At 44.8% G+C, this 18762-nt stretch overlaps 1 protein-coding gene across 1 annotated transcript in view; it reads left to right on the forward strand.

Moving 5' to 3' along the window:
• The first annotated feature begins 2299 nt into the window (after positions 1-2299).
• MPZL2 (myelin protein zero like 2) overlaps positions 2300-18762 on the forward strand; it is a 32661-nt gene continuing 16198 nt past the window's right edge. The window contains exons 1-2 of the mRNA XM_033919420.1: positions 2300-2548; positions 10721-10890. Coding sequence (XP_033775311.1) covers positions 2497-2548; positions 10721-10890 — 222 coding nt within the window. The 5' untranslated portion in view covers positions 2300-2496. The remainder of the gene's footprint in view (positions 2549-10720; positions 10891-18762) is intronic.

The raw sequence follows: 18762 nt of genomic DNA on the forward strand, positions 1-18762 counted from the left end.
CGAACCCCAATCGGCTGTCTGCAGAGGCTGTCTGTAAGTGGCAGCATGCAGGAGCTCCGGGAGAGATTTCTCTGCCGAGCCAGTTGCAGGCGGGGGTGGCTTGTGGAGGAGCAGGGAGATGGCGTCGCTTCCGGTCCACACTTGGGGGTAAGTGCGAGACCAGGTGGCGCCCCCAGGGATGTGCCCGCTTGGGCAAAAGCCGATGGTGCTCCGGATGACTTCAGGAGGAGGGGGCTGGAGGGCGAACCCCAATCGGCTGTCTGCAGAGGCTGGCTGTAAGTGGCAGCATGCAGGAGCTCCGGGAGAGATTTCTCTGCCGAGCCAGTTGCAGGCGGGGGTGGGAGGTGGGGGGGAGGGGGGGGTTAGCTGAGCCAGGGTGTCCTGGAGGCTCCTTACCGGATTCGTCTGTGGATCCCCCGCTGCTGCATTTTGATGAGGATGGCTGCTGGAGGAAGATTCTCGGGCCTCACTTCGCTTCAAGAAGTCTCTTAGTGCTCTCTTCCTTAGCTTGCATGCCCGTGGAGACAGGTGAGCACAGTGCAAGCAACACTGTCCCTTGTGCGCTGTGCCCAATCAGCGAACGCACAGATCATGAGGATCCAGTGTACTCATCCTTTTCCTGCATCCAGGACATTTCTTTGATGTTTCTGGCATCTTCAGGATGGTAAGTAGAAAAAGTCTTGATTGTAGAAAAAAGTGGTGGAGAGCTGTGGAAAAATCCGACCAATGAGAACGGGCGGAAACTAAAGACTGGGGATTAGGGGGAAGCAGGGGGAAATGGGTAGGGCTCGGCCATGCCCAGTGGTGCCCGGGCACTGCACGTGCTCAGAGAAAAAAAAAAAATCTCTCTGAGCTATTGGAGAACTTATCCGTAAATTGGGAGCTGTTGGGACAACACCCATATGTGGCTGACTCATCCTGCTTGTCCTAGGAGAATGGATTTTCCTCACTTATAGGTTGTGAAAAATGCAGAATCCAGGTGTATACAGACAGCCCTTTTGGGGGTCAGAATTGCAGGATCCTGGGAGATCCTGCTGGATACTGGCAGATCCAGTGCTTTTGATGGGGAAGGAGTACAGAATATGGATGTTTCCTGCCACTGTCCCCCCTCACCCCTTTACTTCATTTTGTCTATTTATTTTGTTTCTTTCTGGAACATATTGATTGTATTTTATGCCCCTCTTAGTCCCCCACAATCACTCCCTGCAGCAGCTTCCACTATCTTGCCTACCATTTAGGTCTGTTACTTGCACCAACTGTTTTGACTAATTTTCTGTCATTCTGCAGGAAGTCCCCTCCCCTTATGCTGACATCATTGGTCCTTCTCTGCCAACCCCACCCACAGAAGAAAAGTACACTTCTCCCTCCGTATTCACGGTTTCAGCATTCGCAGTTTCAATTATTCACGGTTTTTAGCTTGCTGGCTCCTTCCCCCAAATTACACCAGCTTGCATAGAGAAATCGCTGATTCCAAGCATTTACAAAGAAAATCGCTGATTCGCAGCACTTTCTTCACCATGTTTTGCCTCTCCTTCAGGAACAGACCAGGTCTCCCACCATGTTATTTGCGGTTTCACTATATTCACGATGGTTTTTAATAGAAAACAGCGAATAACATATGAAAAAGTTATTTGCGGTTTTTCTCTATTTGCGGTTCTGTTAATCCCCTATCACAGCGAATACGGAGGGAGAAGTGTACTGCATCATAGGGGGCAGGACTTTACAGAGAGGGTGAAAGAGCATGGGGATTCCCTACTGAAAGACAGCCTGCTGTTATCATAAAAGAGCATTCCATTCTTAACCCTTTCAGGACCATAAGGATAGTAGGCCAATTTTTGTGGTTTTGACGACATTTTTATGGTAAAAAGGGCTTGCAGATGCCAAAAAATTGATTTTTTTTGTGAAATATCATTATTTTTTTTTTTTTAAATCAAACTTCTGGCTTATGGACAGTGTGGCAAGTGAATCTTCTCGTCAATCTGGCAACGACGCTAATGAATGAATGTCGGAACCAGTTTGTTTACATAAAGGCAGTATCATATGGAATCCGTACATATCAAATTTAGAACTGTAGACTATCCCAATCAAAATTTATAGGATTTTAAAGTTATGGGACAAATATGTCCCTTGGTCCTGAAAGGGTTAAGGTGGTCTGCCCTAGATCCTGGAGATCCTGGTTTTACCCAGGTTGTAATCCACTTGACCAAAATTTCCTTTATCTCCATGGGGATTTCTTACATGGAGCTGGGTCTGTATTTGTTCCCTTTGCCTACGTTTGGCAGGAGGATCACTGTAACTCCACCTTCTACCTCTCTCGGGAGGTGTTGTGCAACTGGGACAGAAAAACAGGGATCCCTTGGAATTCACTTTGCTGGCAGACGTTTCCTCCTAATTCTCTTTACCGAGGAGACCCTCGGCTCTCTCGACTGCAGCCCCGATTAAAGCTCTCTTTCTCTCTCGGCCCGGTGAGGCCAGCGCAGTGCCTTCCTTCCCCCCATGGATTGCCTGGGTGGGCGCTGGACATTCCTGCTCGGACTACAAGTTATAGGTAAGCTCTTCGGACTCTCTCCCCCCCCCTCGGGGCTTCCTGAGGACGACACCTGACTTGATCTCTGCGGTCTGCCAGAAAGTTGGTGTACCTTGATCATAAAATAAAGCCAGCGAGTAGCGAAAGTTAACCCTCTCACAGGCCTCTGCATGTTCAGTTGGACAAGTTTAGGTGTGTTCAAGCAGAGAGCAAGGCAAGCGATCGGGTTACACAACTCTCCCTCTGCCAGCCTTTTTCTCCTCTCTCGACTCCGATGCACTTCCATCCTTGAAGGGCTGTATTTAGAAGAGATTTCTTGACCGGACATTCATTTCAGGCAGGCAAATGGAATGAACTGAATTCATTCCAAATGCCTGCACGTATCAAACGTTTAGAAAGCCAATTAAGACTTGTCTCTTTAGTAAATTTTTCTGACTTCATTTGGCTGATGTAGTAATTCTGAAAATTTTTTGTATTATCGCTGTCTGTATACAGTTTCTTTTTCTGTAAACCTCATTGAACTAATAATGGTATTGCGGTATAGAAAAATAAAGTTATTATTATAAGTAGTAGGAAGCTTGAAGCCTTCTTGGGTCTTTCTTCTGTCTGTCCACTGAGCCTCTTGACTTGTCTCCTCTTATCTCTTTATGGTTCCCTATTTTATTGACATGGCTAAGACGCCAGCTCTGTGGGTGCAATGAGGGCAAAGTGGGCGCTTCAGCCCCCTTCACTGAATTGTTCACTGTCTAATCAGGGGCAACTGATCTCGAGTTTAGCACCACTCGATTGTTTTAAAAACTTAGGTCCTTGTGGTGGTTAGTGGCAGACAGAACCTTGGGTCGTTTTCGCCTATGGAAAATGTTAAATGTGGATTTAAGCAGGTTCCTGCTATTGGCCATATGGTTCAAGGGGGATGGATGGGAGATATTTTTTCACTGGTGTCACTCAGATCTTGTGAGTTATTTTTTTTATTATTATTTGCCCAGTTCATATCAAATTTTACTGCTTTGAGGCATCCTCAGAATATAATTATTGTAACAGATAATGAATGTAAATGCTGGGCAGACTAGGTGGACCGTTTGGGTCTTGATCTGCTCTCATTTATGATGTTAGTAAATACTTATTTCTTTTTATTTAGGAAACCTATGTTAATAATGCTCAATGAGCAATAACCATTTTAAAACACAAAGCAATAATAATAATAATACACTACATAACTATAAAAGGAAACATGCAAAAACAAAACCCACCAGAATCCAAAAAAGAGGTGTCTGCCACAAAGTAGATGGCTCAACCGACCCTAAAAATATTTACAGAATGACCCTATCCCCTTCCCCGCGGGCTGTCTCCACCCTTATCTCATCTCCGTGGACTCAGATCTCACCTGCATAAGCCTTGAACACTTATTTTATATTTAAATCTTTTTATTAAAGTATAAAAAGGGACAATATTCTGTTCAACTGTTGTTTGTAAATCATAAGTAGAGCCTTCCATTATGATCTGGTTTCGCTAGAACTCTCCCAAAGATTTGGTTGCCTGTATTTTTACATAATCTGGAAGATAATTGGCTTGTCTTTCAGACATGGGTGTAGAAGAAAACCAACACAGTGTAGTGGATAAACAGGAAAATAAGTGCCTATTAAAATATTGGAAATGCTCCTTGATGCCAACAATGATGGATGAATCTGTTGCAGTAACAGTAAGATGCCTGAGCAGCTGGGCACATGATGGAAGGATGGTGCAGGTGGTAGGAATCTGATCAGCAGACAAGATTCTTGCCACCATGTCAAAGGCAGACAAAACACAAATGATGTCATTTAACAGTAGTTAATTTAAATCCAAATGCAGTTTCTACAGGTTTTTTTTCCATCAGTGAATCCAGCTGTCTAAGATGTGTTAAGCTTTTACAAATTGATAGTAGCATTTTATATATGCTGTTTCATCTAGTTGAAGAGCCTAGAGCTAATCCTAGAGAATGACATGGGGACACAGTTTGTCCCCATGGTCACAAGCTCTGTCCCCTTCCCACCCCATTCACGTGGGCTCTGTCCATGTCCCTCAACCGCACAGAGTTACGACTCGGTATTTTCAGTTTTTAATCCACGTGTTCTCATATCAGGACTTTTAGGGACCCCTGAGGAAGACAGCATTGTCAAAAAACACACACCGTGTTGGGTCCACAGTTCCGTGTTGGGTCCTAGATATACTTTACGTGGATTATCAAATTGTATCATTTTAAATAAAGCCTGCATCTTGAACATCACCATCTCCACAGAGTTTTCGTTTTCGCTGGATTTGCATTTTCTGTGGAATTAAAGGTCAATCATTTGCTTGTATTCCTACCCCATGGTTAACCCGTGGCATTCTCTACTCAGAGAGAGACATTGTTCTATCATAAGTAGATGTTCATGGACAAATTCATCCAAAAAGGAGTGCTCAAGATAAATCAGTCAACACAGCAGATACATAATACATTTTGAATTTTTTTTTTTTTTTAAATATTTTGTTCATATGTTTGTGATGTATTTAGACCAGTGTCTCTCAAACTTTCTCAAGCTGGGGCACACTAAAGGTAGTGGCCATGGCCTGAGGCACTCAGAAGTGCGCGGACGTTGTTGTGATGACATCACATATATACGTGACATCATCACGTCGGTGTGTGCGCATGTGCAGAGGCCCTCCAGATGGGCCCTGAGATGCCAGTAAGGGGGTGCCAACAAGGAAGAGGGCCGGAGAGAAGGAGAGACACCTGTGCCAGCTGATTGCCTACAGCAGTGTTTCTCAACTACTTCAAGCTAAGTACCCCCTAAGTCTAACAAATATCAACTGAGTATCCCAACCACAGACCTACCTAGGCCCACCCAAGCTCTGCCCCAGATCCCACCCCCTTTACTAATTGTAATCATTTTACCTACCGACGATCCTTTGCAGGCTGCTGTAATTAGCTTTAAAAGTGAGACCGAGAGGCCAGTTGGGAAGCCAAAGGATGCTAGAGAGAAGGGGGAAACATGCAGGCCTTCGGCGAATCGGGCAGCGCTGATGCCGTACCGCATAGGGAAGTCATCTGGCAGGCGCCTCTCTTCCTCCTCAGTGTGTCGTGGCACAATTGGAATCTCAGGAGGCACACTAGAGTGCCACGGCACACAGTCTGAGATACACTGATTTAGACTCTGTTTTTTATTGTAAGTATTCTGTTTTAATTTGTTTTATATGTTTAATTTGTAATTTGCCTAGAATTTAAAGATAGAGCAGACTATAAAATAATGATAGAATCAATCACTTCTTCAGATAGCTCAGAGTTTACAGAAAAATGAGGTCAGGTAATTAGGCTCATCCTGTCTACCTCGTTTTCCTATTTGAATATTCTCTTCCCCCTATGATGCACTCTATTTATTTCATGTTTTCTTGAAATCAGGGGCATAGCCAGACACCTGATTTTGGATGGGTTGTTTGTACCTCTAAAGTATCTCCCCCCCACCCCCCTGCAATTCAGCATCTCTTAACTTCACTCCCCTTCACTCAGTACCTTTTCAATCCCTCAGTGCTGGGCTGTCAGCAAGCAGCTACTCATACCAGCTGCTTGTACCGGCCCTGAGCTCTCCCTCTGATGCAACTTCCTGGTCCCATGAACAGGTTGCATCAAAGGCTGAGGGCTGGTGAGAGCACCCGCTGGCCCAGCACTGAAGGATTTAAAAGATAATGGGAGGGGGGGGGGGGCGTTGGGAGAGGAAAAGAGATCCTGGATCACTGGGAGTCTTCAGTTAGTGGGACTTGGGGATCTCTGTCAGGCACAGCCGGCTGTGCCGCTGCTGGGTGGGCCTGAGCACATTGATGTTGAACCATCTCTCCCTAGTGTAGCCTTTAGCCCCCTAATCTCACAAACTTTCATGCACAATTTTACATTCAGTGTGCAAAGTTGCACACACATTATAGAACAGTGGCAGTTGCCCTGGTAATATAATAATTTATTTATTAACCCCCTTTCTCATGAAGAGATTCACCCACAGCTGCTTATAATACATTGAATAGTAATCAGGTACTCTATCTGTCCCAGCAGGCACCTAATCTAATGGTGGTACCTGGGGCGATGGAGGGTTAAGTGACTTGCCCAGTGTCACAAAGAGCAGGCCGGGCTCCAACTCACAACCTAGGGTGCCACAACAGCAGCTCTAACCACTAGGCCCCACTTCCACTCCTAATTAACTACCAAGTACAGGCTATAATTGGAGAAGAGATGGATCAGGGGGGGGGTGATATGATAGAGGTCTATAAAATACTGAGTGGTGTGGAAGCTACTAAGCAGTAGATTTAAAACACAACATATAAATTAAACTCTGGAATTCACTGCTGGAGAATGTGGTGAAATCAGTTAGCTTAATAGGGTTTAGAAAAAGGTTTGGATAAATTCCTAAAAGGGAAGTCCATAGGTCATTATTGAGATGGCTCGGGAAAATCCACTGCTTAGTCCTAGGATAAGCAGCGGAAAACCTGTTTTACTACTTGGGATCTTGCTAGGTATTTGGTACCTGAGTTGGCCATTGTTGGAAACAGGCTTCTGGGCTTGATGGACTTTCAGTCTGTCCCAGTATGGCAATTCTTATGTCCTTATGGTGTTAATTGGCACTATTTGACACTAGTTATGCATGTCGGGATTCTAGCGTGTAACTACAAGGGGGTGTGTCACCTGGAAGGGGCATGACTAGCACTTATGTGCACAGGTCATAGAAAGAATAATTCTCAAAGGGGTCATTCCATAGGTGTATGACCTCCTGGTGTAAGCCTTTGCTTTAGAATGTCCTTTTGACTAAAATCTGCTTTATTTACTCCCCTCCCCCTTTTACTAAGCTGCAGTAGAGGTTTCTACCATGGCCTGGAGTGCTAAATGGTCCAACGATGCTCATAGAATTCCTATGAGTGTGGAGTGTGTGGCGCAGTGGTTGGATCTACAGCCTCAGCACCCTGGGGTTGTGGGTTCAAACCCCGTGCTGCTCCTTGTGACCCTGGGCAAGTCACTTAATCCTCCATAGCCCCAGGTACGTTAAATAGATTGTGAGCCCACCGGGACAGACAGGGGAAAATGCTTGAGTACCTGATTGTAAAAACCGCTTAGATAACCTTGATAGGCGGTATATAAAATCCTAATAAACTTAAACTTAAAACTATGAGCGTCAGAGCATTTACCACTCCGGGCCAAAGTAGAAACCTCTACCATGGCTTAGTAAAAGAGAGATTTAAGGAGCTGGGAACCAGGAGATCAGAGTTCCAGTCCTACTTCTGCCACACAGCAGATTTAGAATCAGAAAATAATATTAAATATTGAACTAAGGCCAGTACTGGGCAGACTTGCACGGTCTGTGTCTGTGTATGGCCGTTTGGTGGGGGATGGGCTGGGGAGGGCTTCAATGGCTGGGAGGGTGTAGATGGGCTGGAGTAAGTCTTAACAGAGATTTCGGCAGTTGGAACCCAAGCACAGTACCAGGTAAAGCTTTGGATTCTTGCCCAGAAATAGCTAAGAAGAAAAAAATGTAAAAAAAAAAAAAAAAAAAATTTAAATTGAATCAGGTTGGGCAGACTGGATGGACCATTCGGGTCTTTATCTGCCGTCATCTACTATGTTACTATGTTACTATGCTTCTCCCGGTCCCATTGCCTCTGGTACCCATTTTGATTGGAGGCTTTCGGAACAAGGGTGCATAATAAAAATTAAATATGGTGTGGAGTCCAGGGACAGATTAATCAGTGGACAAACCCCCTCCTTTACTAATGCGTAGCGTGGGTTTTAGCGCCGGCAGCGGCGGTGACTGCTCTGACTCTCATAGGAATTCTATGAACATCAGAGCAGTTACCACCACTGCTGGTGCTAAAGCCCGTGCTACGCGTTAGTAACGAGGGGAGGGGGGGAAGTTAGATAAGTGCCTATGGGTAGCTATCCCAAATGAGGCTGTTGCCCTGCTGGATAAATCACTTGTTTAGCACCATTGGCTGTAGTGTGGCACCATCTTATGAAGAGAAAGGCAGTTGGCCATCCTTATACCTTAGGGCAGCCAGGGGTCCAAAGCCACCATGTCGGAACTACATCAAAAGACTTATGAGGGGAGGAAGAATGGGGTTTATGATAGAGCCTTTCAGATATTTCAAAGGTATAAATACTGTATGGGAAGTAAACTTTCAGTGGAAAGAATGTTCTAGAAAAAGAGACTCAAAGACTGAAAATATTTCTTCACAGAAAGGGTAGCGAATGCATGGAACAATTTCCTAAGTAGCTTCTATAGGCAAAACCGGTAACGAGAGAATTCAGGAGAGGCTGGGATAGGTAAAGAGAAAATTTAATTGTGAGCTGGTTAAATCAGAGATCAAATAAGCATTGCATCAGGAAGGAGGAACGAGGTGTACCATGTCCTTTGCCTGCCCCAGTCTAAATCCCTGGTTGCTCAAAGAAATTCAGATTCTATAACTGGCTGGTTTGTAGTCCTTAACTTGAATCCAATTACTTTCTCCATCACCATGAATTTTCTGCCTTTCCGTTGTTTGGTGCATGTTGATCGTCTTTGTTTATAGGTTCTTGCCTATAATTTTCAGGGTTGGTTTGGTACACTCTGCATAGGCCAATTAACTGTATTGTGCAATAATACATGAAATAATCAGTTCGGCAAATCTTTGATACCACTCCTATCACCAGTGGTCTTGTCGGTGTCTCTCTAAAGTCATGTGATATCTTTGGATGTACCTGGCCACATTGCCATGACCAAGTTCTGTTTTGCCAGTTCTATCTAAATTCTTCCTTTCACAAAAAGACTGGCTTCCAGCCGACACTTACGTATATCTGCTCCTCCTCACACCTCCTTCTTCTGGGAATGTTGCACTGAAGTGTTAATTCAGAATCTCTGCTCTCTTGCTGCCCCTCCTTTTATTTCTTCCATTTACCAATTCCATCATATAACTTTTTTTTTTTTTTTGCTGATATATCTAAACAAGGAGGTCTCTTCTTATTTTGTTTTCTCTTTTGTTTTTCTGTTCTTCTCCTTCCGAGCCCTTCCATCTTGTAAATATTATGTTTTCTATTCCTATCTTATCAGCCATCTCTTTGGAGACTTGTTCCGGGCTCTTCCCTTTTTCTCCCCCCAAAGCTTTCTTGCCATTGTATTGTCTCTGGTGGACTCCTGTGATGATAACAGTAAAGCTAGCCCTCTTGACCTCTAAACCCCTTACCCTTTTGCTGTATTTTTTTTTTTCTTTTATTGAGCCACACTACATAAGTACAGTAGATGTTACATAACAGGGTGGCCGAGATCGTAGTGTTGCACAAGTTGACTATGAGGTCACTAGCTGTGCAAGATGGCTGAGAGTGAATGTTGCACAGGGCACGTGAGAGATTGCTTTTTTGGCAGGGTAGGAGCAAGATCACTGTCTACAGGGCAGAAGTTTGGGAAGCCTCCACAGGCACCAACATTTCAAAATGATTGGGGGGGTTTGCCCAAATTACCCTTCCCTAGATTACTCCTTCCCCGGACTCAGTTTTGGGGGTGCTCAGCACTAGAGAGTTGCGCAGGGACAGAAATCCCACCCATCCCCGCCCGTCCCCGCCAGGATCCTCTCTGTTCGCACTGGTCCCCATCAGGATCCTCTCCGTCCCCACCCGTCCCCGTCAGGATCCTCTCCGTCCCCACCCATCCCCACAAGGAATTACCTCCATCCCCGCCCGTCCCCATAAAAAGCAGCAATTACTTCTGACAGGATCATCAATTCCACAGTTTCTTTTGTGTTTGCGCTGCTGTTTTCCTTGTGAAATCTCTTTGGTGGAACCCTTTTTTTGTTTTCTGTTCAGATAATTAACTTATAAACCCCCTCTTTTACTAAGGCTGACGTGTCCATTATATTATATGGACGAACCCTGTTTCCAAAGCCTTCCATCCCCGTGGGAGTTCCGTTGGCTAGAGGGGGGTCCCTGTGGGAGTCCCGTGGGTTAGGGGGGATTCCCGCGGGACCCGCAGGATTCCCGCGATCCCTGTTCCCGTGCAGACCTCTACTCAGCACCCACTGCCATCCACAGATACTCTCTGCATAGCATAACTAAAATAATAGTGTTGCACAAGTCATTATGTGCAGGACAGGTATGTAGGAATCGAATGAGATGCTCGTATTGCACACAGTAGGTACATGAATCCTTCTTGAATACTCAATCTTTCCTTGCAGTTGTCCTGCAGGTAGAGGCAATAGATATATACACCTCCGGGGATGTGGAGGCTTTGAATGGCACAGAAACACGACTAAAGTGTACTTTCGGTACAAATGCGCCCCTCAGTGGTGAGTCAGTAACTGTGACATGGAATTTCAAACCTGCGACTGGAGAACAAGAGGAATTTGTAAGTATAAATGTTGTTTCCCCCCCCCACCTTTATTGTACCTTGTTGGTCATTGTTTCAGATTCCTCTAAGTCAGGGATAGGGAACTCCGGTCCTTGAGAGCCATATTTCAGTCGGATTTTCAGGATTTCCCCAATGAATATGCATGAGATCTATTTGCATGCACTGCTTTCAATGCATATTCATTGGGGAAATCCTGGAAACCCGACTAGAATATGGCTCTCGAGGACCGGAGTTCCCTACCCCTGCTCTAAGTGATAAGGACATTATGATGTGGTATTCCTAGGGAAATGCTCTAGATTTTAAACACTGTAGTGCAGAATTTCTCTGGGAATGCTGACAACACTATTGTGTAGTGTTTTTGTGGTCCCAGTCTGGCTTTGACACACTACAATGCAATATTCCTATGATATTACTGTGGAGGTGGCATGCTTTGCCCTGGGAACTTCTCTGGGTGTAACAGTTACATTATATATAGTACACTATTACTACGATAATGTTTTGGGTGTGACACACTACAGTGCTTTATTCTCAGGAGAATGCTCTGGGACAGACATAACAATTATTTTATCTTCCTGCGCCTCACTTTATCCAACTGTACACCTAGGACAGGTAGGCAATTCCGGTCTGCGAGAGTCGGAGCCAGGTCAGGTTTTCAGGATATCCACCATGAATATGTATGAGATGGATTTGCATGCACTGCCTCCTTGAGATGCAAATCTATCTCATGCATATTTATTGTGGCTATCCTGAAAACCTGACCTAGCTCTGCCTCTCGAGGACCAGAATTGCCTACCCCTGACCTAGGACAATACAGAATATTGGTGGCAACGCGTGCTTTCTGTTCCTCGCAAGCCTCTCCCACCGGTACAGCAGACGCAGAAGTCTATAGTGTTGGCAGATGGCATAATAAGGAACAAGAATGGTTCAAAATGTTTGAGTAAGAAAAGAATTGCACAAGAATATGTATGAGTGCTTTTCCCCTAAAGCAGAGAAACTCTAATGATTGTGAAATTTTATTGTCTTTTGGGCAAGAACGTTTCTAGGGGGGACAATTAGAGTTCTGGCGGAGTCCCATATTTCTGGCTGCCCGTATCATTTCGTGTTCAATTTAAAATCTTGAAATTGGTTCCAAGATGCCTATCAAAACACAAGTTAGATAACTCCATAGCCTATTAAGAACCGCTTTTAAGAAGCGACCGCCCCTCCCCGTTTGTTTCTTCCCTTCCCCTTCTTTCCACCCTTTTAATTTTTACTTCGATGTATTTTTGACTTTCTCCCTCCCTTGGTTCCTTTTGTATCAACCCCCCCTTCCCTGTTGTTCTGTCTACATCCCTCCCCACTTTATTTTAATTATTTTAAACTGCTATTTTAGTATTGTAAACCGACCGGATACTTGCTAATGGCTGGCCCTTCGAATTGTAAATAAACTTGGAAACTTTATGCCACTTTGCCGGATTATCTGGCAAAATGTTTGTTAATATACAGACCATCGAGAGCACTGAGGTCTGAAAATCGTTTGTTACTTGATACAGGGAGAATGAATAATGTTCGATATGTAAGAACTAAAAAAAAAATCCTGTTTTTCTACGGCCAGGCTGGCCTTATGGAATGCTATGACTGGTAACTTGAGATTTTGCAAAAACTGCTTAAAACCTACATCTTTGCACAGGCGTTTTTCATCTAGGACAATGCTATTAGCTCAAATTAAATGCCCCCTTTTTATGATAAATATGGTAAAGTGTCCTTAACCTTTGCGCTGCCTTTGTCTGTTTTACATTTTGTTTGTTTTAACTGTACATGATTAAAAATGTGTATGTAAATTGTGAGTCGCTTTGGTTTAAAGCAGGTTATAAATGTTTTAAATAAACAAATACAAAATGAGGAAAGAGAACAGAAACCCCACGCAAAATCCAACCAAGAAAGAACAAGTGGGGAATGGGATAGAACACGGCAACCTTGAGACAAACAATTTATAAACTTAAAAGAAAGAAACACATGAATAAAAGAACATATATGAAAAGCCCTATAAACTTGATGTCCTTATATTGAAAGTATCCAGTTGATGACCCAACACAGTCCGTGTTTCGGCTCCCAAACAGGTATCTCGAATGGTCTGAAAAGAATAAACCACTAGGTGTCACTCCAGTGCTGAGAATACAAATCTAATATAATAAAACGGTAAGCCGCGCATGCGCACTTTCTATGCGTGCGTCCGTTTTCCGTGAGCTGTATCTAGGAAGTGCGCATGCGCAGCTTACGGTCTGGCCTCGTGGCCAGAGTGCGTATGCGGCGGACAGATCGTGAAAGCACAGCACAGCCGGCGACTCCCCCCCTCCCACCCTCACTCACTGCCAAAACCACCACCTCCTCCTTCTCGCCGGCTCACCCGCTTCACCCGCTTTTAAATGAAGAGAAAAGCGCTGCACTGCGCTAACGCTGGCTTTGCTGTCTTCTGTCCACTGCGGCCCGCCCTCTCTGACTACTTCCTGTTTCCACTAGGATTGGCCGCAGTGGATAGAAGACGCCGAAGCCAGCGGCTGTAGCCGCCGATCTCCGTTCCTCCGGGGGGGGGGGGGTGTCTGGGAGGAGAGGGATCGCGGCCACTCAGCGCCCCCACCGAGGAGCCCAGCAACTTTCCGCTGCCCAGGACCCGAATCATTTGCCGCCCCCCCTCTTCCCTTACCGCGGGCCCGACTGGCGATTTAAGCAGCGTGTGCAGCAGTCTTCACACGCTGCTTCGGGCCTTTCTACTGCCCTGATTAATACTGTATTTAGAAAGATTGTAAATATATGGAATGCGCGTAAAAAAGTCTAAAAGACTCAAAACAACAGGGTACACAATGGCCTCCCGTCAATAATAAAATAAACATCCCTTCCTGCTTCTTGGACGCACCAGTGGGGTAGGAGATACTTACACCGAGCCAGAAGGTAGCGTGCCCAGCATGACTCTTCATTTTCTTGGCTCCCTCTGCTCTTTGATATTTCAGGAGAAGAAGTCTAATGGAGCTGAATGATGATCACCTGCTAATATCCAGATTAACCACCTCTGGCAGCATGAACGGCAGCCAGACACCATGTGAGTGACTCAGTAAGATGCTGGATGGTTGCTAGAGGTTTCTAGAGCCATTCAGACTGCGGTACATCCAACAGTTGCTGATGGGTGTGTGGTGCTGGATCCAGTCATTGAACATGTCGATCGAAGTGGTCCCAAATGTGCTCGATTGGGTTAAGGTCTGGGAAATTCAGTGGCCAAGGAAGTAGCTGGAAGTCTTGGTTGTGCTCTGTGAACCACTGGTGAACAATTCTGGTGGTATGACATGTGTTGTCCTGTTGAAATATCACATTGGCCACAGGGAAGACTGCCAACATGTAGGGGTGTACTTGATTGGCAAGGATAGAGAGGTACCCATATTGGTTGAGTGTGCCTTCCAGAAGTATCAAGGGACCCAGACCTTACCAAGAAAACATTCCCCAGACCATAATGCTGCCATCACCAGCTTGTGTATGTCCAATAGTGGTTGCTGGGTGTTTGTTCTCAGCGATTTTAAGCCTGACACGCCAATGTCCATCGGTTCAATGGAGCTCAAAACGTGACTCATTGGAGAAGGCAAACCTCTGCAAGTCCAATGTTGGTACTCCTGTGCAAACTGCAGTTGTTTTTTGCAATGAACCCTCATGAGCATGGGTGCAGTCACCAGCAATCTGCTCCGGAGCCCCATTCATAACAGGGTTCACTGCAAAGTCATTTTGGATACACATCTGGAAGGCCCCTGGTTCGTTTGGATGGTGAGTTGCTCCATGGTACTGTGCTGATTGGCCCACACCAACCTGTACAGTTGAAATTCACATCAATGGCTTGTGCTGCCCCACAGTTACCATGTTGGGCTGTCAAAAAAGTTCCATTCGTCCACTCATGGTACATTAACCACAGCAGCCCATGAACAGTTCACAAATTCTGCCGTTTCTGAAATGCTGCCACCCTTGATCTGGTAGCTGATGAGAAGAGATGGCTCAGATACCTCTCACATGAGTCGAGTCTCTTTCATTTGAAAGGAAACTCTGCAATGAGAGGGCATAGGATGAAGTTAAGAGATAATAGCCTAAGAAAATACTTTTTTACAGAAAGGGTGGTAGATGTGTGGATCAGTCTCCAGGAAGAGGTGGTGAAGACAGAGACTGTGTCTGAATTCAAGAGAGCCTGGAATAGGCACATGGGATCTCTCAGAGAGAGAGAGAGAAAGAGATAATGGTTACTGTGGATGGGCAGACTAGATGGGCCACTTGACCTTTATTTGCCATCATGTTTCTATGATAGAGGTCTAAAAAAATACTGAGTGGAGTAGAAAGGGTAAATGTGAATCGCTTGTTCACTCTTTCCAAAAATACTAGGACTAGGGAGCATGCAATGAAGTTACTAAGTAGTAGATTTAAAACAAACCAGAGAAAATATTTCTTCACACAACGTGCAATTAAACTGTGGAATTCATTGCCAGAGAATGTGGTGAAATCAGTTAGCTTAGCGGGATTTAAAAATGTTTTGGATAATTTCCTAAAAGAGAAGTCCATAGGCCATTATTGAGATTGTCACCGGCCAGGGTCCGCTTAGTACTCTACAGCGACCCTCCACCAGGTGGCACTACCAAACCTCGACATGCTTCTGCGATATGGTGGAAGCCCTACAGAGGATGCTGGTCTAAACCAATAACCTGTATGGACAACCCAGACACTTTGAAAGAAGAAGGCCAAACACACAAAGATTTATTTTCAAAAAGGTAAAGCAAAGTTTTTATTGTACAAGCCTTTGTACTCAAAAATGGTTGCATAAAATAAAACATGAAAACCAGAGTAATACATGCACAGCGGAATATAACAGATGACAGGTAGCAAAGCACACACTCTTCAATGGGAGAGAATCTGCAATGGCTGCAGGATGTCACAAGATGGCCGTTGTTGTTGTAGGCCGTTGTTGTTGTAGCTGTGCCATGCCCCACTCCTCAATATAGAGTGCGAATCAGGGTTTTCACTCAAGGCAAACAAAAGACTAAAACAAAACTGGTAAATAACTGAGTGCATTCATTTAACAGACCTGAACAGAAACTATCAATTGTCCCATAGCGAAAACAACAGGTAAGTATTTTTATATTGTACAGTCCAAAAAGAATGGCTCAGGAAAAAACACTGCCTTCCAGAGAAAAATCCAGGCAAAAGTAAAAATCAAAACCAAAGCCAAGCTTCAATTGAAACATTTCTTTTACATCACACCCAGTTCTAGAAATCCTTTTATCTTAGTGGCAACAAACAGTTCCTTTGCATAGCAAGCTCAATCAGTCCCAGGTTCCAAGGAAAAACAAAAAACAAAAAACTCTCAAGCACACAGGTGATAGTGGCAAACACTCCCTTTGTACACAGCCTTTTGTTCAGGCCTTTCTGGTTAAAGTAAAGGCTTTAGGCAACACCGAAAAAAACATATCAAAATAGCTTTCAAGCAAACTCCATGGCTTCTACAGCCTCACCTTCAAAAGGAAGTCCTTCACAAATTTTCCATGGAGTCATAAGAAGATAAGAAGTTGCCTCCGCTGGGTCAGACCCGAGGTCCATCGTGCCCAGCAGTCCGCACCCGTGGCGGCCCATCAGGCCCACGACCTGTAATGTGATCCTTCTCTAATCCCTTTTATCCTTCTATCCATACTCTGTCTAAAACCTATCTCTACCTCTATCTGTATCCTTCAATCCCTCCTGGGTTGTCAACTCTGGTGTAGTCAGTTGCGAGTCATAGAATCAAGGGTGATATACTCAAGTGGATTAAAAACTGGTTGGCGGATAAGAAACAGCGAATGGGGGGTGAATGGACAATACTTGGACTTGAAAAGTGTCATGAGTCGAGTGCCGCATGGTTCGATGCTTAGGCCTGTGCTCTTCAACATATTTATAAATGACCTAGTAATTGGCATGACGAGTGAGGTGATTAAATTTGCGGATGACCTACCAAAAAGACATAAATATGCTCGAGGAATGGGCCGCGAAATGGCAAATGAGGTTCAACATGGATAAGTGCAAGGTGATGGATGTCGGTAACAAAAAATCATATGCACGAATACAGGATGTCCGGTGCTATATTCGGAGAGAGTCCCCAGGAAAGAGACTTGGGAGTACTTGTAGACAAGTCAATGAAACTGTCCGCACAATGTGCGGCGGTGGTGAAAAGGGCAAACAGAATGCTAGGAATGATTAAGAAGGGGATCACAAACAGATCTGAAAGGTTATCATGCTGTTATATTGGGCCATGGTACACCCCCACCTGACATACTGCATCCAACACTGTACATGAAAAAGGACATAGTACTACTCGAAAGGGTCCAGAGAAGAGTGACAAAAATGGTTAAGGGACTGGCAGAGTTGCAGTACAATGAGAGGCTAGAGAAACTGGGCCTCTTCTCCCTTGAAAAGAGAAGACTGAGAGGGGACATGATCGAAGATATTGAAGGGAATTGACTTAGTAAAGAAAGAGAGACTGTTCACCCTCTCCAAAGTGAAGAGAACGAGAGGGCACTCGCTAAAGTTAGAAGGGAAAAGATTCCGTACAAACGTAAGGAAGTTCTTCTTCACCCAGAGTGGTAGAAATCTGGAATGCTCTTCCGGAGGCTGTTATAAGGGAAAGCACCCTTCAGGGATTCAAGAAAAGGTTGGATAAGTTCCTACTGGAACAGAACATAACAAGGTACTGAAGGGAATAGACTTAGTAGATAAGGGCAGGTTGTTCATCCTCTTCAAGGTAGGGAGAACGAGAGGTCACCCTCTAAAATTGAAAGGGGATAGATTAAGCGATTAATCAAACTTGAAACTTGAAACATAAGGAAGTTCTTCTTCACCCAGAGAGTGGTAAAAAACTGGAACGCTCTTCCGGAGTCTGTCATAGGGGAAAACACCCTCCAGGGATTCAAGACAAAGTTAGACAAGTTCGTGTTGAGCCAGAACGTACGCAGGTAGGGCTAGTCTCAGTTAGGGCACTGGTCTTTGACCAGAGGGCCGCCGCGTGAGCGGACCACTGGTCTGACCCAGCAGCGGCAAATCTTATGTTCATATGTTCTTATGCTCAGTCTCATTCAAATTCAGCATCTCTATGTCAGGTTTTGATTTAGGCTGGTTGCTGCTAAGAAGTACCACTTGCTTCTCTGCCTCTTTCCTTTTGGATGGATTCCATACTTCTGCTTCCTCCCTGCTGCTCTCCTGTGCTGTCTGAAGGTCTGGCTTATATTGGTGAGAGTCCTGCCTACACCTGTGTGGTATTAGCATAGTCTCTGCCTCCCCCTTTGATCAGACTGCAGATTGCAGTCTGGAAAATAATGTTGCTTTCTCTGTGAGGGGAAAAAAAATTCTTTCCTGTTGGTTTCGTAAAACTTTCCCTTTGGATTGAATAGGCCTCTTTTCCCCTACTTGTCTGCACACTAGGGAAACCTCTCTGATGGAGTTTAATCCCCTTTAATACAGGATTGCTTTTACTTTTCCTCTGTGGCAAGACAGGAACAGCACTAGATTTGCCACAAGATGGCCTGGGGAAATCCACTTCTTATTCCTAGGATAAGCAGCACAAAATCTGTTTTACTACTTGGGATCTAGCTAGGTACTTGGGACTTGGTTGGCCATTGTTGGAAACAGGATACTGGGCTTGATGGACCTTCGGTCTGTCCCAGTTCATCAATTCTTAAGTTCTTATATAAGCTAACTATAGGACAGTCAAGCCATTGAGACATCACTGATGAGGTTGGCTCTTAGGCATTGGTGGAATGAGGCATTATGACATCACAATCTTAGCTCTGGAATGTTGCTGCTCTTTTGGTTTCTTCCAGGTACTTGGGACCTGGGTTGGCC

The sequence above is a fragment of the Geotrypetes seraphini genome, chromosome 13 (assembly GCF_902459505.1).
Source record: "Geotrypetes seraphini chromosome 13, aGeoSer1.1, whole genome shotgun sequence".
Taxonomy (NCBI): Eukaryota; Metazoa; Chordata; class Amphibia; order Gymnophiona; family Dermophiidae; genus Geotrypetes; species Geotrypetes seraphini.